Below are 27,030 nucleotides of genomic sequence, written 5' to 3'. Positions count from 1 at the left end.
CTGGTGAAAAGGTCGTCTGGCTTGTATTATTACTCAAAGACAGTCGACTTTAATCCAATGTGTGATACTAACAGGACCTTTTTTTTGGAGGGTTCAAACAAAAACAAAGATCTGCCCTATGGCATTAACATTTGTGCAAAACAAAACAATTATAATAAAAAAACAAATCAATTAAAAAAAGATAAACACACTGTTTTCACACAAGTTATTATATTGGTGCAGCCTGGCTGTACTTCAGCTACAATACAACTGAGACTATCAGATAACTGCTGCAGGCTCAATACTAGAACTTGATCTGAGCATTGCAATGCTGTATGCAAAACAGGTATTCTTTGAATCCCAGGAGGGAACACACACACAAACACACACACACACACACACTACAGATGCCATCCTTTGTTATCCTCATTCCATTATTTATGTGCTGACAGATTTGAAGGTTTGTTGAATATGTGCAGGTTAAAAAATGAAAAACGTCTAATTAGATTGTTGTGTCAAGTTGATAGTATCAAAGGCTGCTTGCTTATAAGCTTGCCTATAAAATACAGAGTTAAGAGAACGATTGCACCTGAGGGAATCATCTGAAAGAACATGTTTGGGCAATTTGGCTTGGACCTGACACGATCACACGGTTTCTCAAATCCAATCTTCATGTGTTCATATATAAACATCTGCAAACGAAGCACCTTTGGAGACCGATCCCACCGCTGGTTCCTGGAAGTTCTTGCCTTTCTTGAGCCCTGCTCAGCACTTACTTTTTGTTCCAGATAAACAAAAACACAAAATTCTCACAAAGTTCTGCTTTTCCATGCACTGAGAGTGACAACACTGAAAGACCCAGGGGGAGAATAGTGGCTATGATATGACCCTCTGTAGATGGGACTGTGCTGTAGTTTTGTGAGCTCTGCACAGAGGTCTCCAAAGACAGCAGTGAACTCTGGAGCAGATATGGCCCAGATCAGGGCTGCATCTTTTCCAGAGTTGGTAGTCATCTTGCTCAGGGTTTTCCAGAGTTGTTAGCCATCTTGTCAGGTTTTTCTTTGGAAATGTTATTTTAATTTGACTACTGACCCTCTACCATCAATGTCCATTCAAGTATATAGAGATGTAAAATAATGGTGGAGGATATAAAGAGTTGGATAATATTTATTATAACTTTTGTAATATTATCCAACATGCTTTATATCCCCTTTGAAAATCACATAGAACCTGGATCATACTGGCAGAATATATAAAGAATATATATAAATATAAATATATAAAGAATATGATCAATATGCACTTTTAGAAAAAAATCGATGTACAAACGACAGAGTATGCTACACAAATGCAGTTACATTTGAACTTTATTCCTTTTGTCTACGTTTTGATATCATCTTAAACAGCAATATCCACAAAATATTAACAGTGTGCAAGAAAACATGAGTTATGGCACATAAGAGAAGAACAATTACAAAAAATAGATATATTTCTTCATAATCAAGGCAAGAAAGATACGTATGCATACACAGGAAATAACCCAAAATCATGACTCAGGCTGAGACTGGATTCTACTGGCTAACGACTTGGCTAAAGATATTACCCACATAAAGCCTCCTCTCAGCTCTTGTGAATGCACTCCGTGTTTAAAAATGGCGGACAAGAACATGCGGATTGAGGGATCGAGGTCTCGACGTCACGGCTAGGGTACCTCAGCACCTTTTTGTGTTCTCGTTAAGTGTGACTAAAAGAATGGCAACTCCTCTGTGCTAACACCGGGATATGACACAGGAAACTCCACGACCTAGCAAGCCCCCAATGAGAATAGCGATGATGGTGTGGAGATATCTCGGCTGTCCATGGGCTGGTACTGACGGAGGACTTTAGGCAATGCTGAATCTGGCACTTAAAGTAACGCTAACAGACACTCAGCACAGTGGGCCCCCTTGCACACATTGCTGGTGAAGAGGTTGGAAACTGTCCTCCTCAGAAATGCTCCGTACGTACGTTCACAGTGTTTACTCCAGTGTAATACCATCTGGAAATGGTACAAGGACTCATCAGTTTGCTTGGTTACTTGCAAAGAACCAACCTGGCTGAATAAGAGTTAGGAAATGCAGTTTGTACACTCTGACTGTACTGTTGTTGCACATCCATAAAATCACCTTTTTACTGACTGGAGGCAATTTCTTTGTATACATTTTTTTATTTAGAGAGACAGGCCGAAATGCAGCTAAATAATATGTGTCTGCGTGGTGATATCTCCCAACTGACATGTCCCTTTAACTGAATAAGAACTACAGAATTGTGTCCCCCCCCCCCTCTACAAGGCACAGTACAGCTTCTGCTCAAGCGTTCCTCAGCTACACTACAAATCTCTTCTCTCGCACGCAAAACTGTGTCACCCAACTCAGTTTTCTCTCCCTTCCTGACCCACGTGGGGAGAGCCTTGACAATGCAATCGCTCCATTCATTTCAATATAGCCCGAACTAATGGGAGAAGTCTGACACCATGGTGTTTCCTTTTGGGGAGCGCCTTCTCTTTCTTTGCACACGTGGACTAAGAGAGGCCTGTGCTGCGAGTACCAACCAAGACATGTGCTGGAGTCAAAACAGACAGTCCTCTACTCCCTCCTCCACTAAACAGTCCTTCAACTATCAGCTGATGGACAGGTGCGCGAGACACACCACTGTATGACTCATCATCAGCAGAGTAGTCTTGTGACTTCTCCCCATCTCTGACTCACTCCACGGGGAGCGCAGGGGCGACTAATCATGCTCATTTTCTATAGGGGCTTGGGACTGTTGTTCTCTCCGCAGTGACCACAGCCCAGAGCCTTACTTGGTGCCATTTTTAGCACAAAGGCGAGGGACTGACAGCATAATGCTATTGAACGTTAACCCAACCAAGTTCTGCGGTAGTGTTGACTGGCAAGCTGAACTCATCTGACTCCATTTTTAGCCAATTCAGTGCTGTCGGTCAGGCTGCCCACAGGCAGACAATGCTCCCACTGACCCTCTCTATTGCTCACACAAACACACACACACACACACATACCCACACATACCCACACACACATACCGCCCTTTCATGACTGACACTGTGTGCCTTGACCTTATTGTTCCGTACAGTTGTAGCATGTGCTACTCGAGTGATAAAACCAGGCGTGTGTCTTGTTTTGTAACATGACATCCTGCCCTTGACACCATTGGCTATGGGACCACAACACACCCCAGCTTGGAAGAGTGTTGGGCTAGATATCTGTGAACATTGGACCTGCGTACAGAACTGTTCACTCATATCATGCAGGTAATATAGACTGGCAATGCACTCGATCCATTCGCTACATTTTTCAAGAGGGTAGAGCAGGTGGAGATTGAGTTCACTGACTAGGAGTGTCTGACCACTATGCTGTTGAGTGTGGAGGTAATGAACGTATTGATCTAATCTTTCCTCTCAGACGCAGAGCCCATCCAGATATTTTCCCTTCCCAATAACAAACAGAACTGTTAAACATGGTCGATGAGAAGAAACAGAAATATTACACAAAAATTACAAAAGATAAAACATCCAGAGAAAATGAATGCGCTTTAGTTATCAAACACTGTACAGCATCACACTCAATGACTCCCATTCCATAGAGTCCATAGAAAGAAGAAGTTTCACCAAACAAATCCAAACAGCTATTCTCAAAGGTAACACTTTGAAAGAAAGTTTATACATTGTTTTCTTTCCTTTTTTTCTTCATGGATTTTACAATCAAGTTTGGTTTCAGAGAAGAACAACAACCTCTGCCTGGACGAGTCATTTTTTTTCTCAGACTCGTTCTTGTGTTGGCGTGTGGTACATACAATTCGGTTTCTTCATCAAAATACTCTGAGAATTACTCAACAGTAATATTTTTTCTTCAATTATGTATTACAGGTTTCCTTGCCTATCCTTCTGTTATCACATCTACATAAGCCGAAAAGCTTTATGTTTCAAGTAAATGGTGGCCGTACTATAGACTACTTTAATACCACTCATTATCAGTGAATAGGAGGACATTTAAATCAGGGGTATTCATTTCTTTATAGTGCTTTCATGGTATCATATAAGTAGGTATGTCTTTCCAAGGTTAGTAACAAAAACAAAAAATATTGAAAACAAAATCTATTGTTCAATGGATCCAATTAAAAGAGTTTAAAGTAATAACTTGACTGAGAACACTGTAAAAATATTGGCAAAAATATTGGCATCTCTGCCTAAAGTCTTGAATCCCTTTGTAAATCATAAAATGTGCTGTTGCAGTAAAGGTAAGCATGTATCCGCAATATGTTTTTTAAATTTTTTTTCATATTTGGCCATACAAATCTACAAGTAGCCACTTTCAAAAAAGAACACAACTAATCATTAACACTGAATAACCAGAACCACAGTGTGACTGGGCTAGCCAGCTAGACAGTCAGCATATTCCGTCAACTCATGCCACAACGACGTCCCTCAACTTTCTCTCCTCTACGCTCACCCCGCACCATAAAACCTCGTCACAAGACCCGTCCATCAACCCATGGTCCACTCTGGACTGAAAAACATGCTGTGTATCGCTCAGTCACAATATTTTTTCTCTATATTTAGCTTTTTTAAAAATTGTGAGATTCTCAAATCTGCCATCCCCCTGTTAAGTACATCTGTGTGGATAAATGTACTGTAGACAGCAGCCAGAGGTATTCTGCACAAATGTGTACATTCCTTCACAGAGATGCACTCAACTACCGGGCTGCGTGATGCTGAGACAGATATTGCCCCTTCGCCTTTATCAAGAGAGTGTGGCATTTTAGTTTTTTTTTCCAGAGTGTGTTTTTTTTCTGAGTAAAAAGTACTGTTTGAATTGTGCCCACTGACTGTAACTGGGCGCCTGTTAGGTCGGGGAGGGACAGGAGGGTTTCGGAGTGCGGCTATAGGATGATGCAGGGCTTCTTGTCTTTGAAGGGGTTCTCCGAGGTGGGCACCCCGACCAGCAGGGGGTCGTTGCGGGCGTGCTGCTCACAGTAGCTCATGAGGTCGGCAGCAGCTTTCGACACCTGGGGGAAAGGGAGGTAAGAACATTACATTCTATTACAGGGGTTGTCAATCCTCAGTCCTGTGCCCTGCATGTGTTCTATCTTCCCCCTGCTTCATGTACACCTGATTGAAATGAGTGTAATGCTCCTTAATGCCAAAATCAGATGTGTTCATTTAGTCAAGAAAGCCACTGACAAGCTAAGTCAGGTATGCAGAGCAGGGGGTGGGCTAGAGATCACCTGGCTTTGGGTGCAAGCTGCTGGTGCTTGGGAGGCCTATGTCATGTGTACAGGCTGGTGGAGAGAGGCCCTATGTCATGTGTACAGGCTGGTGGAGAGAGGCCCTATGTCATGTTTACAGGCTGGTGGAGAGAGGCCCTATGTCATGTGTACAGGCTGGTGGAGAGAGGCCCTATGTCATGTGTACAGGCTGGTGGAGAGAGGCCCTATGTCATGTGTACAGGCTGGTGGAGAGAGGCCCTATGTCATGTGTACAGGCTGGTGGAGAGAGGCCCTATGTCATGTGTACAGGCTGGTGGAGAGAGGCCCTATGTCATGTGTACAGGCTGGTGGAGAGAGGCCCTATGTCATGTGTACAGGCTGGTGGAGAGAGGCCCTATGTCATGTGTACAGGCTGGTGGAGAGAGGCCCTATGTCATGTGTACAGGCTGGTGGAGAGAGGCCCTATGTCATGTGTACAGGCTGGTGGAGAGAGGCCCTATGTCATGTTTACAGGCTGGTGGAGAGAGGCCCTATGTCATGTTTACAGGCTGGTGGAGAGAGGCCCTATGTCATGTTTACAGGCTGGTGGAGAGAGGCCCTATGTCATGTGTACAGGCTGGTGGAGAGAGGCCCTATGTCATGTTTACAGGCTGGTGGAGAGAGGCCCTATGTCATGTGTACAGGCTGGTGGAGAGAGGCCCTATGTCATGTGTACAGGCTGGTGGAGAGAGGCCCTATGTCATGTGTACAGGCTGGTGGAGAGAGGTCCAATCAGGCCTGTATCTGGGGGCCAAGCTGTGACGCAGAATAGGCCCCCATTGTGTTTCGACCTTCTCTTGCTCCTTCTCTTGCTCCTTCTCTTGCTCCTGTTCTTTCTTCTTCTGCCATTGGAGTCTATGGCAGCCTCTAGTAAAAGTTTTGAAATTTGGGACACTGATTGGGGACAGTGCCCTACAGTTTCACGTCTGCGCCTCAAGCATTGTAGCGCCACCAACGGGTCAAACTTGGAAGTGTGTTAACGCACATCACTTTTGAGCTGTATGGTACATTTTCAAAAGTGAGGTACCATTAGATTGTTTTGGATCAAGCTGAGTTCATGATGTCAATTTCTGTCACATTGGATTTGTCTTCATTTTAACTCTAGAAGCAAGAATGTGTTTTGGCTAGTAACGCTTGATGTGTTTGCCTTAAAAATAATAATTATTGGCCTTTTCATCGCTGCTTGCATCTATGTTTCTGTGTGCTTTTGTGTGTGTCACACCTTGATGCGCTCGATCCCCGCCTCAATCCTCAACTGCTCCACCAGCTTCCTGGCCTGGGCTATGTTATTATTCGTCGACATTCTCTGCCATCAGTTATGAAGCTGCAACCAGGAGAGAAAGCTGGAGCAAAGGAGAAAAAGGCCAACATATAACCAAGCACAAAAGCAGCAGGGAACAACACCTCATCATTTTCAGTTCAGACAAGCAAATATACTGGAGTTTGGATTTGCAGAATATGACGAAAGCAAAAAACACACACACACACACACACACACACACACACACACACACACACACACACACACACACACACACACACACTCATATCATAGTTTGAACTCACACATGACTGAAAAATGTTTGTGAGGTCATATTACAGGCCAATTTGCAGTGCAAGATATTCTCTTTTACGCGACCTACCAATCTCCTTACACGACATGACCCTCTGCAGTAATCAACCAACGGACCTTCTACTCAGCCACCCTGCTATTTCAGACCCTCAACAACCACCATCAATCACTCTATCAGTACAACTCAAGCACAGGGGCACCCCATCCATTGTGACCAGCTAGACAGTCTTATCTCCGGTAAACTAGTTCAGGATCCAAGCTCTGAGGGGTGTGTGTGTTTGTGTGTGTGTGTGTGTGTGTGTGTGTGTGTGTGTGTGTGTGTGTGTGTGTGTGTGTGTGTGTGTGTGTGTGTGTGTGTTTGTGTGTGTGTGTGTGTGTGTGTGTGTGTGTGTGTGTGTGTGTGTGTGTGTTTGTGTGTGTGTGTGGGCCTGTGTGTGTGTGTGTGTGTGTGCATGCATGTCTCTCTGTGTGTGTGTGTGTGTGTGTGTGTGTGTGTGTGTGTGTGTGTGTGTGTGTGTGTGTGTGTGTGTGTGTGTGTGTGTGTGTGTGTGTGTTTGTGTGTGTGTGGGGGTGGGGTGGGGACTGGGGGAACAAGCTGCAAATAGTGAAGGCTTGTTTGTGAGGATGGGCAGAAGTTCCTCAGCCATGAAACTGTGTGTGGGCCCCTGTCCTCCCCACCCCACCACCACCCAGTCCCTTCAGTGGCATCACAGACCTAAGCAGCACAGCTGCTGTTGCCTCCAGACTTGTCCCGTAGGGCCCCTGGTCACAGGACGTTACTGAAGATAAATATGCGCATTAGGAGTGTTTGTTACCAGCCTTAACCAGCCAGAGTAGAATCAGAGAACTGTGTCAAGACCACCCTCCACTCCAATCCCCCCCCCCATGTTTACCTTTGAGAAGAATGGCATGGTCTGGTCTTCAGATTCAGAGTGAACATCTCACAGGATCCAAGCTCTGAGGGGTGTGTGTGTGTGTGTGTGTGTGTGTGTGTGTGTGTGTGTGTGTGTGTGTGTGTGTGTGAACTGTCTGATAACTCCTCCCGTGTACATTTCAGTGTTAATCATGCACATGCAAACAACATCAAAGTCCAAATGTAAAACTAAAAAGTTACAAGATACAGGAAAAACTAAAAAGGCTGAAGACTGTTGCCCTCAACTTTCACACATGTGGCTCCAAAACCTAACTATCCTGCTTCGATACAACTGTACAGATCACGAACGCACTCAGAAAGAAGTCGTAAAAAAAAAGACCTCTGTTTCGTCTTTTGAGCACTAACACATATCACATCAAACCCTTTTCCTCACACACCACATTCCTCAACTCATGACTGTTCCTTTCCGAGGTTTTCCTAGAAGGACCTCTCTGCAGAACAGACACCTTTCTCAGTGGCTTTTGCCTTTGTCCTTACATACGAGACAGAGCTGCTTTTCACAAGGCACCTGCCGCCTTCCAGGAAATGGCCTGTGCAGCCCAGGAGTATAAATGCTCTCCTTGAGAATACACAGACATGCATTCATTCAAACGCATCCAACGCATACCTCTCATAAAGGACAATATTTCTGGGCTACAATTTTTTTCCGAGGCCCTCTCACTTTTCAGCGCCACACTGGTCCGACAGGAAAACGGCTAGCATACGACCGGGGCTGAGAATAGCTGCTATTTTCTCCCGTTTGTGCCGCTCCCAAAGGTTTTGCAGTCCTAGATTTTCCTGGATTTTTTAGCTTACAGATGCAGATACATATGATCCTGTACTTGCAGTAAATACACATCTGATGAAGTGGAGCTGTAATGTTAGGGGACTTCCACTCTGTTTACATTGTATAATGTTTTTCACTTTGGTGAAACATAAAGTACCCATCAACATTTACTGTAAAAAGTCACTGAGGTTGACATGTCTTTTGAGACAAAAGGTAAGTTTCAAGTCAAGTTCAAATATGTACCTAAATAGTGTGCATTTACTGTAAGAAAGCAACAGGAGGGATTAAAATAGTTCCACACTCGCTCTGACTTAACATAAAGTGGGTTAAATCAAAGGGGGTTCTAGCAGTTCGAATGGCGCCACCAGGACCCTCCTATTCCCCACGGAGAATCTATTTTCCCCTTCAAGGCCAAGTGGAGTTCCTCACCCCTACTCAAAACACACACACACGCACGCACGCACGCACGCACGCAGGCACGCACGCACGCACGCACACACACACACACACACACACGCACGCACACACACACACACACACACACACACGCACGCACACACACACACACACACACACACACACACACATACGTGCACGCACACACACACACACACACACACACACACACACACACACATACGTGCACGCACACACACACACACACACACACACACACACACACATACGTGCACGCACACACACACACACACACACACACACACACACACATACGTGCACGCACTCACCAGGCCAAATTCCCTTCTACTCTGTTCCCCTGTTTCTAAGGGCAGTAGGCCTCACGTGCTGCACCCCCCCTTGCTCATTGCTGTGTGGTCTCCTGTGTGTGTGTGTGTGTGTGTGTGTGTGTGTGTGTGTGTGTGTGTGTGTGTGTGTGTGTGTGTGTGAGTGTGTGTGTGTGTGTGTGTGTGTGTGTGTGTGTGTGTGTCTGTGTGTGTGTGTGTGTGTGTGTGTCTGTGTGTGTGTGTGTGTGTGTGTGTGTGTGTGTGTCTGTGTGTGTGTGTGTGTGTGTGTGTGTGTGTGTGTGTGTGTGTCTGTGTGTATGTGTGTGTGTGTGTGTGTGTGTGTGTGTGTGTGTGTCTGTGTCTGTGTGTGTGTGTCTGTGTGTGTGTGTGTGTGTGTGTGTGTGTGTGTGTGTGTGTGTGTGTGTGTGTATGTGTGTGTGTGTGTGTGTATGTGTATGTGTGTGTGTGTGTGTGTATGTGTGTGTGTGTGTGTGTGTGTGTGTGTGGTCTCCTGAACAGGCATCTCTTTCTCCTGACAGTAGAATTCTGTTCTTCCCAGAGGGGAGGAGGAGGCAGTTTGACACGGCTCATTCTCATTCTCATTCTCATTCTCCCCTACCTGGAACACTTTTTCTCGTTTCCATCCAATTACCTGCAATGTCCCTTTGTCCTTTCCCATTAATGAGGAAGTGTTCAAATAGAGAATGCAATGTCAAAATGCCCTCTGAAAAGGCTCTGAAGGAGCAAGACACTGCCCAGAAAGTAATATCAGTTCTTTTCCATTTCCAAGAATTGAAATGCAGTAATGCTATCAGAGAGAATCATTAAAACACTCTTTAGCATGCACAGTAATCTCAACCTTGTGACCTGGTGAATTTGGTGTCTTGAGAGGCAAGCCTTCCTTACGACTGTCTTTTGACTACATCTGCAGTGGTGGAAAATAACTAAGTACATTTACTCAAGTACAATTGGAGGTAGTTCAAAGGTATATGTTATAATACTTTATACTTCCAATCAACTACATTCCAGAGGGAAATATTGTACTACTAATTTATACTCTTCTACTCCAAATATTTGACAGATTTAGTTACTAGTTACTTTTAAGATGAAGATCTTACACAATGGATAATATAACAAGCTTTTGAAGTCTGACATCTTACAAAAAGCGGTGTGTAGTCGGGATCACATTTCAGCTGCTATTCCCCCTCTAAAACTAACCCTAACCCTAACCCTAACCCTAACATAACACATAACACATCATTTTATTTCGATTTATGTTCAAATAAATATTTTTCTTCTTTCCTCTGCCATTAATCATCTCATGACCCCCCAGATATCTGGTGTCCCTGTATATAAAACTGTATATAAAGAAGTTCAAACCAGCTCCGCCTCCAGCAGCTACAACAGTAACGAGCTGATTACACACTGATGCTTCAGTATTAATACTATAAGGATATCATATATAACAATACATCAGTCAGAGGGGCCAAACCAGTACTTTTACTTTAATACTTTACACTTTGCTGCTATTACGTATGCACCTTTGCTTAAGGAGGATTCTCTTTGCAGGACTTTTACTTGTAATGGAGTATTTTACACTGCTGTATTGGTACCTTTACTAAAGGAAAGGATTGGAATACTTCTTCCACCACTGTGTGTCTGACACTACAGCCTGACATCCCCTCGCACTCATCTCCTGCCAGCCCAGCCCAGTCGGCTCCAGGCTCCAGGCTCTGCGCTCTTGCCCTGATCTGATCAGGCCGTTACTCCAGTTCCCACTCCTCCGGGACCCCGCTGACATTGGCTTGCGCGGGAGGGAGGGAGGGAGGGAGGGAGGGACAGCGGAAAGGGAGAGTGGGAAACAGTGGCGGGAACGCTGGTGGGGAATGGGTCCACTGTGTGGCCCGCTGAGTCTGACGTGGAGCAGAGCTGACTGATGTGTGTGTGTGTGTGTGTGTGTGTGTGTGTGTGTGTGTGTGTGTGTGTGTGTGTGTGTGTGTGGAGCTGACTGAGGTACTGATTACAGCACAGGAAGAGGGGGGGGGGGGGAGGGGGGGGCAGCCACTGAGTGCAGCAGGGAAAAGGGAAAAGACCTGCACTGGCAGGAGTCTGACCAGGACAGCTTGGCCACAGAGTGTGTATTAGACTCAACATTGTGTGTGTGTGTGTATGTGTGTGTGTGTGTGTGTGTGTGTGTGTGTGTGTGTGTGTGTGTGTGTGTGTGTGTGTGTGTGTGTGTGTGTGTGGGTGTGTGGGTGTGTGTGTGTGTGCGTATGTGTGTGCATGTGTGTTTGTGTGTGTGTGTGTGTGTCTAGAATCGATGTTTTAGAGATTGCTGTTAATGTTATTTTGCAGTGTTGTAAAGCTATTACTCCAAGGTATTTAAATGCTATTCTGTACTCAATTACTAATGGTTAATGGTACAACGCTGCCATGGAAATGCAATGAAAATGGAAATGGAAAGTATCAGCTTACTCAACAGCCTGGTCATTAATGTGGGTCATTTACTGGGCCACTAAATCCATTCAGGCTGTATGCTTCTGTCAAAGTATTACACTAATACTCTAATAACATAATATGACCTACACGATAAATTACACCATTACAAAGGTCAAGCTTTATTATTTCAGTCATATTTTTCTGAGTAAAAGTACACTTGTACAATCATAACTAGTAAACAGCGGCATTTGGCCCAAGTAACAGACCTGTTTTTGTTTTTATAGAACTGCACCCCTGTCCTTTTTGTTCTGCCTTCTCACAACATGCCCTTTCCCCTGAATTAGAATGTGTGTGTGTGTGTGTGTGTGTGTGTGTGTGTGAGAGAGAGAGAGAGAGAGAGAGAGAGAGAGAGAGAGACAGAGAGAAAGAGAGAAAGAGAGAGACAAAAGTGGAGGGAGAGTTTTGCCATTCATGTCCTGATGTTTCTGCAGAAGCCATTCCAAACACGCACTGACATCAACGGCCTCAAGAAATGCTTCTGGAAAAGCTATCTGCCTCAGCCCATGTGACCTCACTTGGCAACTGGCAGTGGAATGCAGAACTGGGGGGGGGGGGGGGGGGGGGGGGGTGTTCTGATCACTCAGCTGACATCATGTGACAGAGTGTGTGAGCTCACGCCGGCGTGCGGCTGCCTGTGGAGAGGTAGAAGGACGAGCGTGGAGCAGAGGGGGAACAGTGTGAGTGTCAGTGAGCGAGTGACTGAGGTCCAGAGGCCAGCCGAGGGGGCAACAGAGGAAGGTGGGGGTGGGGTGTTTACAACTTGACTGTGTGTGTGTGTAGCTAGCTCTCGTGGTGGTGCTTTGCCTTGTCTTTTTGACCGCCACACTTGGGGACAGGGAATGTGCTGTCATGTGAGGGTGTGCTCACCTTTGCCTTCATTAAGTCATGTCTCTCTCGCTGAAGCGGTTTACACATTCACTCCCCAGTTATGGCACATTCAGATGTCTCCCTGCTTCCTGCCCTGCCCTGGCTGTATATGTTACCAAGGGCAAGCTCATTGCCCAACCCTCATGCTTTACCTCTGTGTTAAGTAAGGTAGGACAAGCGTTTATGTGCGTGTGCGTGTGCGTTTGTGTGCGCATGTATGCATATGCCTGTTTGTGTGTTTATGTGTGTCTCTGCACGTGTGTATGTATGTGTATGACTGTGTGTGTATGACTGTGTGTGTGTGTGTGTGCGTTTGTGTGTGCGTGAGCGTTTGTGTGTGCGTGTGCCTGTGCGTGGGTGTGCGCATGTATGCATATGCCTGTTTGTGTGTTTATGTGTGTCTCTGCACGTGTGTATGTATGTGTATGACTGTGTGTGTATGACTGTGTGTGTGTGTGTGTGTGTGAGTGTGTGTGTGTGTGTGTGTGTGTGTATGACTGTGTGTGTGTGTGTGTGTGTGTGTGTGTGTGTGTGTGTGTGTGTGTGTGTGTGTGTGTGTGTGAGAGAGAGAGAGAGAGAGAGAGAGAGAGAGAGAGACGACACACAGAGAGTGAGGGGGAGATGAGTAACATATGAACATATTCAGAGTGATGCCTGCATTCATCCCCTCCTCATTCAGACTGACCTGCTTGCCCACTGAGACATCAGCTCCTGATAACACATGTACGCCCATACTGAGCACAGAAATCTAAACGGCCTTGGGGGTTTTGTGCTGAATGTTTGCTGACAGCGTATCAGGGAATGGGAAGTTCTGTTGAAGTTCCATAGTGACTACTGAGGACAAATATATAATCAGATAAAAACACACACACACACACACACACACACACACCAAAGAGGGATTTCACTACTTGTGCAATTCAAAGCCTCCCACTGGCTAAGACAATCAATCTTCAGGAACATGGAAGATTTCTGCATATTCTGTGGAAATCTTATAAAACTCTTATAAATAGATACAGCCCAAATAGACTGGTCTGAACAGACATCTTTACAGCTTAGACAGCTTTTTTTTACCTATGTTCAGAAGACAGGAAATAGCTTTTAAGAAAGGAGGCGAAAGCTTTCACATGGAAGAGAAAAAAACCTAAACATTGTTATTCTCAGCTTTGCCTTTCAGGAGTTCCCTCTTTCCACTCCCATAAGTGACCAGTGAAACTTCCAAACAAACAGAACAAGCTGGTCCTCCCTGTGGAAAAACCAGGAACTGCCCTTGCAAGGCCTGGAGTGGCACAGAAACCAGCTTGTCCAGGGCTAGGGTGGGCGTAACCGGTCAGGCAGGAACCAGCGAGAGGCCAGGAAAAAGGCCAGTGTGGACCCAGGAGCCACGGCCTTCTGCTCTCTCTACGACAGCACAAATGCCGCTGCCATGGCAGAGGTCACATGATCTTTAGTGTTGGTTTAGATGCGCCCCAGGGCAGGAAACCAGCGGTTAACAATACAGGAAGACACGCTGAAAGAGGAGTCCCCTGAGATTAGCTGAGGCACTCTGATTATCTTCCACACCACTGGGAGGGAGAGCGTGTGGAGACAAAACGCAAATATTCAGTAGTAAATGCTGAAGCAGAACGATGTGTAACTTTTATGGTTTTACAATTTGTGGTATTCACAGCGAGCAAAGTAGTTAGAACAGGAAACAAAAACAAGAAACACACACACACTTTGTGTTTAGTTCAGTAGTACACTAGTACAGTGCTACACAGTAAGGGACTATCATTACTGTGATATTTGTGTCATGGCAAGCGATTGTGCTCCTTAACTGGAACAGCCGTGTTTAAAATCATAAAACCGCAGCCAAGTCCCAGTAATTCCCTGCCGTTCTGTGGCTGCAGAAAGGTGTTGAATGACTAAACCTCCACAGACTGAGTGTGTGGTTAAGCAGCACCTCCCCGGAGCCTGAGGGCGGAGCAGCGTGGCGATTTCATCTTGTGGACAGATACGAGGTCCACTGCCGTTATTGGCTTCAGTGTGCCTCTGAATTCCCCTGCCGTCGGCCAGACCGAGTGCATTGTTCAGCGGGTAACAAATAACGGCCGCTGACCAGAGAGACTAAAGCAGGCATGCCAAGCAGGGGGAGGTGTAACGAACAGAAGTCCCGTTTTCACCAGACAACGGTGCAATTGGCCCTGCACGCTCACAGTGCATCAGTCACAGGTGCGACGCAGGTGCGGAACGACACGTGTTTCTACTCCTCTCCTCTCTACTCTGCGTGCAAAACAGAACACAACACATCTCCATGGCAGGTGGAGTCAGCCAGAGCCCAGGTGCCTAATGATACTAATACAAAGCCCCTGAAGCAGGGAGGCAGGCGGTGGGTAAACAGCGCACGGGGCAAAAGACTGAGACAGACAGTGACTAAGCAGCTATCACCAGCTGGCTTCCTGCAGAGCGTGCGTGGCCTTATAAGGCAAGAGGAAGCATGGGGAAACCCTGAGGGGCCGGCCAAGCAGCTTCCAGTAAGAGCTGCTGCTCACAAGGGCCTCATTGGAGAGAGGACTCTAAACACACACATACACACACACACACACACACACACACACACACACACACATGGCATCGGAGCATTACTACTCCTCTGTCTTTTCCTCATTTGGAAACAACAACTACAAAAGAGAAGTGTGGAAAAAGAAAAGAAGAGGACAAGAAAAACCACACACACACATTAAGCTAGCCTGAAGTGTGAAGATAATTGAAGCTCTACAGCTAGCTTGGTCATTTAAGCTACATAGGGGGGTCTGTGTGTGTGTGTGTGTGTATCACTATAGTGAGGTTGGTTCTCAGGACTGGTAGAAAGAGTGATAACTGGGCCGCAGTCTGTGCGTACTCTACACACAGCGAAGTGCAGCCTGTCTGTCCTTGAGGCGGATTAATGGGGCACTGTGTCGGGGGGGGGGGCGGAGGGTAGGGTGAGTCTTGAATGACGTGGGGGATCGTCTGTCAAGGCAGCCTGTGACGCAGGAGAGCACCATGCATGGCTGTCAAGTCTCCACTGCTTCAACCCTCTTCTGATAAAACGCCTGCTCTGCTGCAGCAGCAGACGCTTGGCAATTTTACTCAGCATGGTCTTAATTCACTTTCCTCAAATTTGACTGTGCATGCAAGTACCACTTCACAATTTAGCTTTCACACGTACAGCACTAGATTTAGCACCGCCACGTGTTAAAATGGAACCATTTCTTCACAATAAAGGCAGGCTGTCTGAATATGTTCTATATCTGAACACTGAAACAGCAAGCCGACCGAGGGCGGAAACTGTGTGAATGATAAGTTTGCTCGGAGAGGGAAGCACTCGGGGTTTCGTAACTGACTCGAAACATGGAGCATTTTCACTGCAATCAGATAAGAGCACAGTAATTCAAACCACACAGTAGGTTCAATCTACGCAGACTGTGTGCATTTGGGTCAAGTATTCCAGGCAAACCCCAACGACGCAACTGATAATGATAATGAGACTCGTCCACACACACACACAGACACACACACACTCACACACATACACACAGCAAAACACCTTCCAGGTTCATCCAAGGCATAAATGAAGTGTGTTTTTATTATTTTTATTATTATTTCTCCAGATTTCAGCCTTTTGGGCTCTCCTTCCACTCATAGGTCTGCTGTATGTCTAGTGTACGTTAAGTGTCTGAGTGTGGTTAAGAATAAGGCCTTTAGCTTTACGTAAGAATAACCTGAACAGTGTTCTATATGCTTCCAGAACAACTACGGATAACCATCATGGAAGATGAGCGGGCCAGCCTGACTTGATCTAAAGATGTAAAAGAATCTGATCATTCAAGATGACTGTGTGTGTGTGTGTATGAAGCGTAGATAAACCTCTCTAAGACTTTCTCAGACCTTGACAAGCCACCATGTTACCAATCTCTGGAAAAAAAAATCTCATCACATCATGCTATCAGTGGAGGAACAGTCATCTGATCAACAGGTCACACATCAGCAGAGGTATTGCCTGCTGGGATCACATCAAGGCAGAGTGAATACAATGAAGCGTTAAGCTTCTCCTTCCTTCACCATCTCTTCCCTCACGTGACACAATTCAAATAAAATATACAAAATTCTACTTCCAGCCCAAGACTCATACTCATTCTGTTGGGTGTTAAACGTAATCATTTAGGCCGGACCAAATGTCCATCCATTTAGGGGGTGAATACACACGAGTGGCACTGGAGAGGATACGCCTAATCAGTTACTATTTATCCATTCATTTTTATTCATGTCAGTTCTGTTCCAGACAAGTTTTCCTTTGAGTTGCTACCAAACCCTGGGCGGCTGCTGCTGCTAGCTACTCCTGTTATGCCACTTCATAGAGTCGCTACCACACACACACACATGGGGTCTGATCTGAGTGATTCAGTCAGAGACCTTAAGGTAATGATGATTAGATGTCCGGCGGGTAGATAGAGTCCAAGGTCTATCTGGGCACATCTCATTATTGAAGCGCTAATCTGGCTTTGATGATTTCATTTAAGAGAGCCCATGGGAAATGAGTAATATGTGGTTTCAATCAGAGAGAGGGCTATATCACCCCCCCCCCCCCTACTGGTCATTACTACACACTGGAGTGGTCTGCCAAGCTCTTTTACTCATCTGTGGTCATCTGACTAAACAGCCTGGGAACTCTACGCAGGCCCACAGTGTTGTTGTGGGGCAGGTTTATGGCCCTTCCCTACGAGCGCTGGTGGCTGCAATAACAGCTCATTGAGCCGGGCCACCGCGAAGATCTTCACACCTCGGAGCTGGAACGGCGCAGGGGCAAGGTTCACGTGCGCGGGGGGGGGGGGGGGGGTTGGGGACCCGCAAGAAAAGCACACACGCGCAAGGGAATCTCCCAGACCGGCGTCTCCTGAGAGACCTCCTGGCGAGAGAGGCTGCTGAAGCCCTCGGCTGCACAGGTGTGTGGAGCTGGATCTTCACTGCCCCCGCGCTGGACTGGGACTTCTCACAGGGGCAGGAGGAGCACACGCACAGCACAGAGTTCAGCTCAGGCTGACCATAGCTGTTCACTATCATGTGATCTTGTCAGTTAATTGTGATATTCAACTAGTATGCCAATAATCGCGTTTGGTCGGTCAATGCCGAAACACTTCAATTTAGTGGCAGCCTATCTGTGCATATAAACCGATGATGACAAAATGCAAACCAGGGGCAAAGCAACTTCAGAATCTCTCTCTGGGCACTCCTGACCTTTCAGGTCCTGCACTGTGTGAGTCCACATCAGCTACCCACACTCTGTCCCACTCAGCGCTGCAGTGTACAGTGTGTCACTACAGTGATTGCCCCCTGAGATAAACAGCCCAAAAGGCCACACATCTTTGATGGTGATGAATCACAGTGCAAATGCAAACTATTGCACAGTTCAGTACATTCCCTGAGTTACTATCACTGACCAAAAGCCCTTCAGGTCATCAAATTTCAGTGACATTCTGCTCTGTGTGTGTTTGTATCCAAATAAATGATGCGCAGTGATCACCTCAGGGTTTCTCTCTTTGACTCAAAGTTAAGTAAACAGTGGCGTGTGTGAAGCGAACCTTTGCCCCCTCACAGCCCGGGCGGGCGGGGCATCACCGCTGAGAAGTGACACTCCCGTGCCATTCCCACAAAACACAAAGTCCATCTGAGAAGCACTCACTCACGGGGACGGCCACTTAGCTTTGCTTTTGTTTTTGTTTTTGTTTTTTTTGTTTTTTGGTCTATTGATTGGGACATGCAGTTGGAGCGGCATGTGCAGCCCGAGTAAAAACATTCATTTTCTGAAATACTCCAAAAAAAATCGTATTATTATTTCAAGATCTTATTGAGTATTTCAAGATCAAAACATATCTGGTCATAAAATCACTGGTTTGCTTAAAAAAAAAGTCCATATAAGTCCATTTAAAAAGCCATTTAAAATCATGACCCAGACAACACAAATATAAACAACAGCAGCACAGGCAAAGGTGTGAAATTCCACCACCCCCCTGTGAAGTGTCACCTCGTCCCAGAAGCTCCCTGCATCAGGCAGGACGGACGGACGGACGGCTGCAGCCTGGAGGGGTTTCACAGCCTGACTGACCGAGGTCACAGCTGAAGAGCCAAGTCCTTCAAGGAAATGGTGACAGAGTTATGACACATTTTCACAACTGATTCATCAATAGGCTTAACCTATTCATTCAAAGCCCAAGATTGCATTCAAACAGGGGCAATGCAGCTACTGGGAAATTACTCATGAGTTTGCACTAGGCTGAGCAGGCCTAACTTGGAGTCCGCCGCACTGTGAAAGTAGACGCTCATCACCACCATGTGTTACGCACCAGAGAGAGCACAAACATAGAAAGGACAGGGGGCACTCGGTGTCGCAAATGTAGCTGGGCAGCAGGAAGGCACACATGGACTGTCCTGACCCACACAGCCGCCCGTGATTCAGGTCATCTCAGATAGCCATCGCCAGCGGGGACATCGCCAGCGGGGGCATCGTATCTGCAGGAATGCTTAGTCAAGGGCACAGCCAGGCGGCAGGGGGACGGAGAAAAGGTTAACAAAGTTCAGAGGGTGCACAGACCATTTCCCTTTTGAATAGGAGGGCAATACTCGACACGTCTCAAAACCGCAGTTGCGAGAGAAGACGTGCAAATCTGCTTATGCAGCCGAGTGGACAAACAACTTGTTTTTAAAAAGCGGCCAAGATTAGGTATCAGTCTGAAAATGGCACATCTTGAGACAAAAGGAAGATTCTTATAGCAATATGTGCATACAACAAAACGTCCTGTTTGGAACATTGTAACAACCCATACGGTAGGAGTTCACATTCAGAGAACAACATACTGACCCCTTACAAACAGTTCTCCAAACCACAGAGCGAATCTATCCGTGTAGAAAGTGAAATGTTTTGTTTGTTTCTCTTGTAATGTGTGCATGCAGAGCTGCTAAATGAAAGATATAAAAAGTACAAAAAAAGCTACAATCAAACTGATTACTGGTACACCAGCTGTACAACCGTGCACATGGTACAAATATTTGAAACCATACCCACAAACACGCCTGACATTACCAGTGTTGAACTGAATGTAGGGAGGAGGGGGTGGTGGAGGAGGAGGAGGAGGAAAGGACGAGGAGGCAGAGACGTTATTTTTTTTCACACAGCATCACTATGAGCTGTTCCTCTGGCACTCACCAGTGGGCAATGAAGAGAAGGAGGTGTAGGAGAAGTGTGGGGGGGGGGGAGGCGTGTGGGAGAATAACGGCCGCTGTTACTCACATTCCCGCGCATTCCGTTCCTTCTCTCAACGGCAAAAACGACAACAACAAAAAAAAAAAAGCATCGCTATAGCGACACGGCCAAGATTTGGGGGGAATGCTAAAAGCACTGTCTGACTGGAAGTGCTCAACAGGAGAGGTAATTTGTTTACAAGAGGCTGAAATGCCATCTGAATCACCTGCAGAGAAGAGAATGGACCCTACAACCCTAACCACACTTAGCACTAAGCTTATTAACTGGCTCTTTGAAGAAAACTTTAGATCATGCCAGTGTGCATAAAACATCTGAGAGGCTGACTGATCTGATGCATGTTGCTGTGCGTTTAGCATGACATGAGTAGACATAGAAGGAAGCCTGGATGAAGTGCTGACTCACATTCTAAGCACAGAATGCCACAGAACAGCAGAGTCATCATGACACTCCGACACTCTTACTTAGGCTCCACAAGTGTCTGCGCATGGCTGGGACTTGAGTTCAGGCAAACAAAGCTTATACAAATCCACCGTAACCTTTAGCAACACTTCAGCCAATCAAAGTGCCCCTATCCCCTCCCTCTGTTGCAAAAGCATTGCACAACAGCAACAGGCACCACACATGTCGTTTCCTTGAATAAAATCAGCCATGCTGAATTGTGCTGATGCTGTCTTACAGAGCAATGCCTTTCATTGCATAGTCTATTATGCCATGTGGACCATCTTGTGATTATGTGCTACATTATGGCCATATTTTATAACCCCCGTTAGCTGGCACTGTTCCATATCTCATCCTGGCAAGACAATGTTTAGTCTGGGTGAGATAGGGGTTATGGGGGTATGCTTCCACTGGAGTTTTCTGCACATGATTATGTGCGTCTAAGCTATGCAGACTGCCTCCCGAGCGAGCACGACTCCATGGGGGGTGGGGAGATTTGAGTGCGTGGGACACACAAAATAAAATAAAAAACAGTGAGCCGGCAGTCACACAGAGGTGGCGTCCGGAGGCTTGTTTTTCCAGATGAGACCTCAAAAACGTTTTCCCCCCGACAGCCTGTGAGTCAGAGAGCTGACGTAAGAGGAGTGGAATGCAGTGGCGTGTCTGGCCTCAGTCGTGCTCCTCGATGGCTTAAGAAAACAAACCTGACGCCTGCCGCCCCACACACGCAGCCCAACACTGCCACCCTGTGGCTCGCCTTTATTACTACACAGCTATGCTCTTCTACCAGGGAAGACTTGTTGGGGAAACGTTGGATGGCACACTGTTGATTCTGAAATTCCAAAGGCACTTTAAATGAACTAAAACAGTGTAAAACCTAGGCAAGGTGAGATCTTTACTGCTGCACGTTTCATGATGGAGAGAAACTCTGGCCTGTTGACCCAGCCCATGAAAGACCTGTTAAGGGAGTTATGAATGTGGACTACCTAATGTGGGATAAACTGAAATCTTTTTGTAGTGTGTATTTTATTTTATAAATCAATCCCACATTGATATTGACCTTTGTTTGAGCCAATTATTTCAGAGATCGTGCTCAAGTTCAACCCATTTTGAAAACAACTTCAACCAGATACAAACAACACCTTGCTACATGAGAGAAGATGTTGGGTGACAGTGTGTTAAAAAATGGGGCAAATAATCTAAAACATATTAAACACAGTAGATGCAGTTGGAATTAGACTGACAGACAGAGATCTGCATAACTCTTGCAGTGAGGAAGTACACGGTGGACTAAACTGTAGCATTGTGCTGCCTATTGTAGCGTCCCATTCAATTATACAGGTCATCATACACAACAGCATTCACTCCTTACCCACAAAATAATACAGTAAATAACACTGAATAGGCTTGCCATTTCTTAAAGACTGGCCTTACAGAGTCCAATCCACTTATGGTTTTAAAACCATATGTGTATATTCTGAATGTGACTGGATGCGTGACTCACGGTGGTGGTGTCACTACTGCTCAATGCTTGCTGTTTTGACAGCAAATTTCCATTGAAACTCACCTTGTAGACAGCATGTTAGGATGCTGCAAGGAGAGTTTCTGTATAGTGAGAGTAACACGTATGTTTTGCTGAATGGCATGAAGGACCATGTTAGTGTCATCTGATTTAGACCACCAGTACTTCCATAAGCCACCATCTATCTTTTCTGTGGGGCAATAGTAGAGCTTTGTGGTTATTTATAAGATTAGGGGGGTTAGTTTTACTGCAGTAATTTGAGTTTATGTACAAAATGCCTAGTGCTGTGTCTGTGGCAGGTTGCGTACCCACGGCACACACTTACACAGAGATGTATACACTACATGTTATATCAGCATAACTCACCAGTCAAGCAGCATTCAGTGAAACAAGCTGGCATGTATGTCTGAATACGTTTATGTCATAGCTGTTATATTCAATATTTCAAGTTAAGATAAGTTATCGGTATACCAGACGGCTCCATAGTTCAAATATTGTATTGATTTATGAACTGCTCAAACAGACGTAGTTCACTACCACAACTTTTGCAATCACCAGCAATTGGAAAGTGATTGTTATAGGGGACGAGCCAGTGTATTGTTTCCCACAGATTTGTGATTCAACATTTCTGCACTTCCTATTGTTGTGGGTGGGCAGCACACACCCTGAGAAACTCTGCACATGGAAGATAACAGCTAGATCGCAGCTAATCACTCTCCAATTTCCAAGTAAACACTTCCAATTTATTTAACTGACTTTGTATTCATGCTATCGCCCACTGGCCAGTAAAAAAAAAGCATGTAGGCATGCAGGAGTTTACTGACGTGATGCAGGGGCTTAGTTTTACAGAACGTGTCTGTGTCTTTCTTTCCTAACTGAATACCCTCAAAGAAAAGCTGGTATTTCCCAGGTGTAAATATGGGCTGAATGACTGGCATTCTGACTACTTTGAAATAGACGCATTACCCCAAAAAACTGTTGAGCAGCAAGGGCCACACTTCTGTCTGGTAATAACTGTGATCATATACATAGTAACCAAGTTGGCCAAAAGTGTAATTGACACAGACATTCAGATATGATCTATTCAGAGTTCTATGTTGAATGCCGATTTTAGTGTGTACCTCTGTGTTCACTAATAATAATATAAACACTAGACGTGAATTGTTCTGACATATACGAGAGCTTCTTCCCTGAGGCTGGGATCCTGCTACACTTACCACCTTTCTAATGGCATCATTGACCTTATTACTGTGCTGTTTACAGTACTTTAACAAACATCTTATTAGTACTATTTATATTTTACACAGACTGAACCACCTACACTGTTTAAATAATGTATATATGTTGTTTATACTACAAAATGTACATGTACTGTTCCTACTGCACTACAACCTTACATTTGCACTCTTTATTCTCTGACTGTCCACTTCTCTGTATATGAATTTAAAATATTTACATATACAGTACCAGTCAAAAGTTTGGACACACCTTCTCATTTTTTGAGAAGTGTTTTCTTTACTTTTATTATTTTCTACATGGTAGATAACACTTTTTTTGTTTAGTACATCATTCCATATGTGTTCTTTCGTGGTTAAAATGTCTTCAGTATTAATCTACAATGTAGAAAATAATAAAAGTAATGAAAACACTTCTCAAAAAAATTAAAGGTGTGTCCAAACTTTTGACTGGTACTGTATCATATTTGTATATTGTAACTCTCTGCTACCCATCACTGCACGTTCTGTAAGATATAGCATAACCTCTGCTTTAGTACTTACATTACATTGCATACATCTGTAAATAATACTAAGTTTGTGCACTTCTGGTTAGATGCTAACTGCATTTCATCGGCTTCGTACCCATCCTCTGCACAATGACAATAACGTGAAATGTAATCTAGTCTAATATGTAGTATGGAATTGATCAAACTGAATGCATACACTGCACTGAAACAATGACCTAATGTAATCAAACTATGGCACTGTACTCTGGGTGATGTTCTGAAAGTGTGTGAGGATGGGATCTGTCTGTTTGACCTACCTGTATGCTGATGTTAGTTGTTCTGATCAGGTGTTGTATTCTTCTGCTGCATACACACACACACACACACACACACACACACACACACACACACACACACACACACACACAACCAGAGAGAGAGAGAGAGAAAGAGAGAGAGAGAGAGAGAGACAGAGAGATTAAATATTAAATAAAAATAATGTCACATAATTTAATTAGGTTTAGGCTGTACCTCTTTCTATCACATTTCATGATTTATCACTGATTTATCTACCATGGCAAAGTGGACATTTTCCTCCACTAGGGGGCTCTCTATAACATAGTTACAGTTACCGCAACAGCAGTTTCTCCAGTATCACATTGTTTAGAATATATGAAATACACACTTAAGGTGTCATAGGGCAGCACATCAATCTGATACATGTCAGGGTGGAACAGAGTGCATTTCCAATGTAATTAGATGGTAAAGTGCAACAGACGCCAAAACAATAAAGCTTGTGCTCGACCAGTGAATATGAACAAAAAAAAGGCAGCATGCTCAACAGTTTGGCTGCACTGAAAATCATGAATGAGATGCGCATGCATTTCCATACGGCAGATGGTTGCTATTTAGAGTACATTATAGATTAAGCAAGGACTCACACATACATTAAACAGTGGATAAATGTACTTTGAGCATTTGAGAAATTTACTGCGAACACTAAATCTAATCTTGATTGAGATTTGGCCTGTTTTGGTAATAATAATAATAATAATAATAATAATAAAACTTTACTTATATAGCACCTTTCATGCAAAAGAATGCAGCTCAAAGTGCTTTAATGCAGCTCAATGATGGGAGTGATGGTCATACTTTCAAAATATGTTTTCATTTGAACTAATTAAATGATTTACATGGTGCAGAGCTAAAGGGGAGATCGCAAAAAGTACTTCAAGAAATATACAAACATGCACAACAGAAAACAATAGCACCACAACAGTTTTCTTGAAGCAAACTTTCTGTAAAATGTAATCCTTAAACTGTGGGACCTATGTATGACCTATAGTTACGAGTTCATATAAATATATATATACATTTCTGAAAAGTGTAACCTTTGCTTGCAATACATTTTATCATCAAATAAGAAAGAATCAATATTCTTCTAAATGTAAAATCCTGCAGATAACATAAAGTATATTAGTGTATACTATACTACTATAAGAAACAGATAAGCAAGTAATACATTATGCTGCACATGAGATCATCCTGTCGACCAAGAGAGGCAATAGAGCCAAAATCAAGCACCTCACTATCCTCCCTACTGGCAGAATGGGGTCACACACGTAAAACAGTTTCTATGTCATCTGTAGAGGAACTAACATTACTAACAAAAAAAATCACTTTTAATTAAATTTCTATTAAATAGGTGAATGACTTGTTGCAGTAATTAGAGTAGTGTGCCAATACATGTAATTACATTCTTGTCCCACAGAGAAACTCGCAGAGAGGAAATATGGCCTTCTTCAAGCTTTTGGATAATGGAAAACTGATTTAAAGGTGTGACTGCTGATTCGGCCATTAAGTTTGATGCATCGCACCCTTCACTTTTCTCTGTTTTATAGGGAGGGTTAATTGCGTTAAATTGTCATTATAATTTCAACAACAAAATGAAATGAAAATGAAAAAAGCATACACCTTTGTTTACCTATGCTTTGAAAAATTGGTCTAAAAACATAACTAGAACTATAACATTATACATTTCACATGTTGACAGTTGAAGTTGAACTGTGATATGTGAGTAGTGAGACTCAGAAGACCTTACACGAATAATATCATCGAAACTCAACTCATTAAGCAGGTCTATTTAGCAAGGAGTGACATGACTCCTGAATTCAGCCCCATGACATTTTAGATTAAGAAGGGATCTTAAAATATTTCGTGTAGCCAGGATGAGAATGGTTGTGGGGGTAAAACATTAAATCGCTATTTTCTAATATTCCCGAGCAAGTCTTCAATGCCACTGGAGCACAGCATAACATAACAACACAACATTTTGCAAAAAGATAGACTAAGGCAGTGGTGTGGTAAAATAGAAAAACATATTTAGGCCTGACATGATCAAAATGATTGGTTAAGCAAAACACAGATCAAAACCAAAAGTAATGTTAGTCTCCAGCAAATGTAGGCTATGGCGAGTATGTCGTGATATTTCGAGAAATCATCCACTACGTGCGAACTGAAACTCAATGCAACAGTATAACATACTGTACCCTCCCGTTCATGCCTTCTGTTGCTACTAGTAGGCCTTATTGAGAGTGATAGAAAGACAATGCGGGTATTATAAGAAACGGTACACCATGCATATTATTTTGTTGATATATCGACAACGTACACTAATTACTAAACGCATGTTTGCAAAGATACACATTCAGCTAACATACTAGCGTCTTTAACATAGGAATATATTTTACGCGCTGGAGGTGTTGACAGGAGGCGCGTGAAGCCTGCACTCGGCTGAAATGTCGGTCTAATACGGTAGGAATTCTAGCTTATAGCGAGAAACGCCGCTATTCACGCTTAACGAGATGGGCTGTCAAATAGTTCCGTGTTTGAAAAATCCACGTTACATATGAAACCAAAGTATGCACGAGTGCTAACACCTCTTGATATCAAACGTTTCCCTTCTGCCCACTCCCCACCCCTCCGGACAAAGCTTGGAAAATTCAAGCCCTATCGCATTCGTGACACCGGTGGAGTTGAACACCCGCGCCCTGTCGGTGCCAAAGCCTTATAATGACGAGCGTATAAACGTGCAGTAGAAAAGCATGCTTGTTGCATTTCAATTAAAGGAATGGACAACATTTCCAGTTTTTCGCTACTCACCTCCGAATACGGTGAATGTGCAATTTAAAGGGCCAGATTCGCGCAGATTGTTCCCCTCGATCGTTCACTCCCCCTTACCAAACACCACCCCCTCCGTTTACCACTGTCCACCCAATCCCCCTTCTCCCCACCACTTGTGACAGCGTTTTCACACACAAACTTGCTTTTCTTTCCTGGGAAAAATAGACTCCATTCCAAGTCAAAAAAGGCGGCTCTTAGCCTACTTGAAATTTAAATCCAA

General features: G+C 44.4%; 1 protein-coding gene across 2 annotated transcripts; it reads right to left on the bottom strand.

Moving 5' to 3' along the window:
• Positions 1 to 1,328: 1,328 nt before the first annotated feature.
• gng7 (guanine nucleotide binding protein (G protein), gamma 7) lies at positions 1,329 to 26,898 on the bottom strand. Of its 2 annotated transcripts, none has more exons than XM_012834259.3 (4): positions 26,790 to 26,898; positions 23,945 to 23,990; positions 6,506 to 6,626; positions 1,329 to 5,043 (listed from the first exon to the last, which is right to left on the bottom strand). In XM_012834259.3, exons 3-4 carry the CDS (start codon positions 6,584 to 6,586, stop codon positions 4,918 to 4,920), a joined length of 207 nt encoding a protein of 68 aa, XP_012689713.1. In that variant the 5' UTR covers positions 6,587 to 6,626; positions 23,945 to 23,990; positions 26,790 to 26,898; the 3' UTR covers positions 1,329 to 4,917. The 2 variants fall into 2 exon arrangements, with proteins under 2 accessions (XP_012689713.1, XP_031415532.1); XM_031559672.2 differs by having other exon boundaries at positions 23,945 to 23,987; positions 26,790 to 26,889.
• Between the last annotated feature and the right edge of the window lie 132 nt (positions 26,899 to 27,030).

Source organism: Clupea harengus, chromosome 22 (genome assembly GCF_900700415.2).
Source record: "Clupea harengus chromosome 22, Ch_v2.0.2, whole genome shotgun sequence".
Classification (NCBI taxonomy): domain Eukaryota; kingdom Metazoa; phylum Chordata; class Actinopteri; order Clupeiformes; family Clupeidae; genus Clupea; species Clupea harengus.
The sequence above is the reverse complement of the archived record's forward strand: the minus strand, read 5'-3'. Positions and strand labels throughout refer to the sequence as shown.

Coding starts and splice junctions, on each gene's coding strand:
- gng7 (XM_012834259.3), bottom strand. CDS start 6,586: ATGTCGACGAATAATAACATAGCCCAGGCCAGGAAGCTGGTGGAGCAG. Junction 5,044..6,505: donor CGGGGATCGAGCGCATCAAG/GTGTGACACACA, acceptor CCTTTCCCCCAG/GTGTCGAAAGCTGCTGCCGA.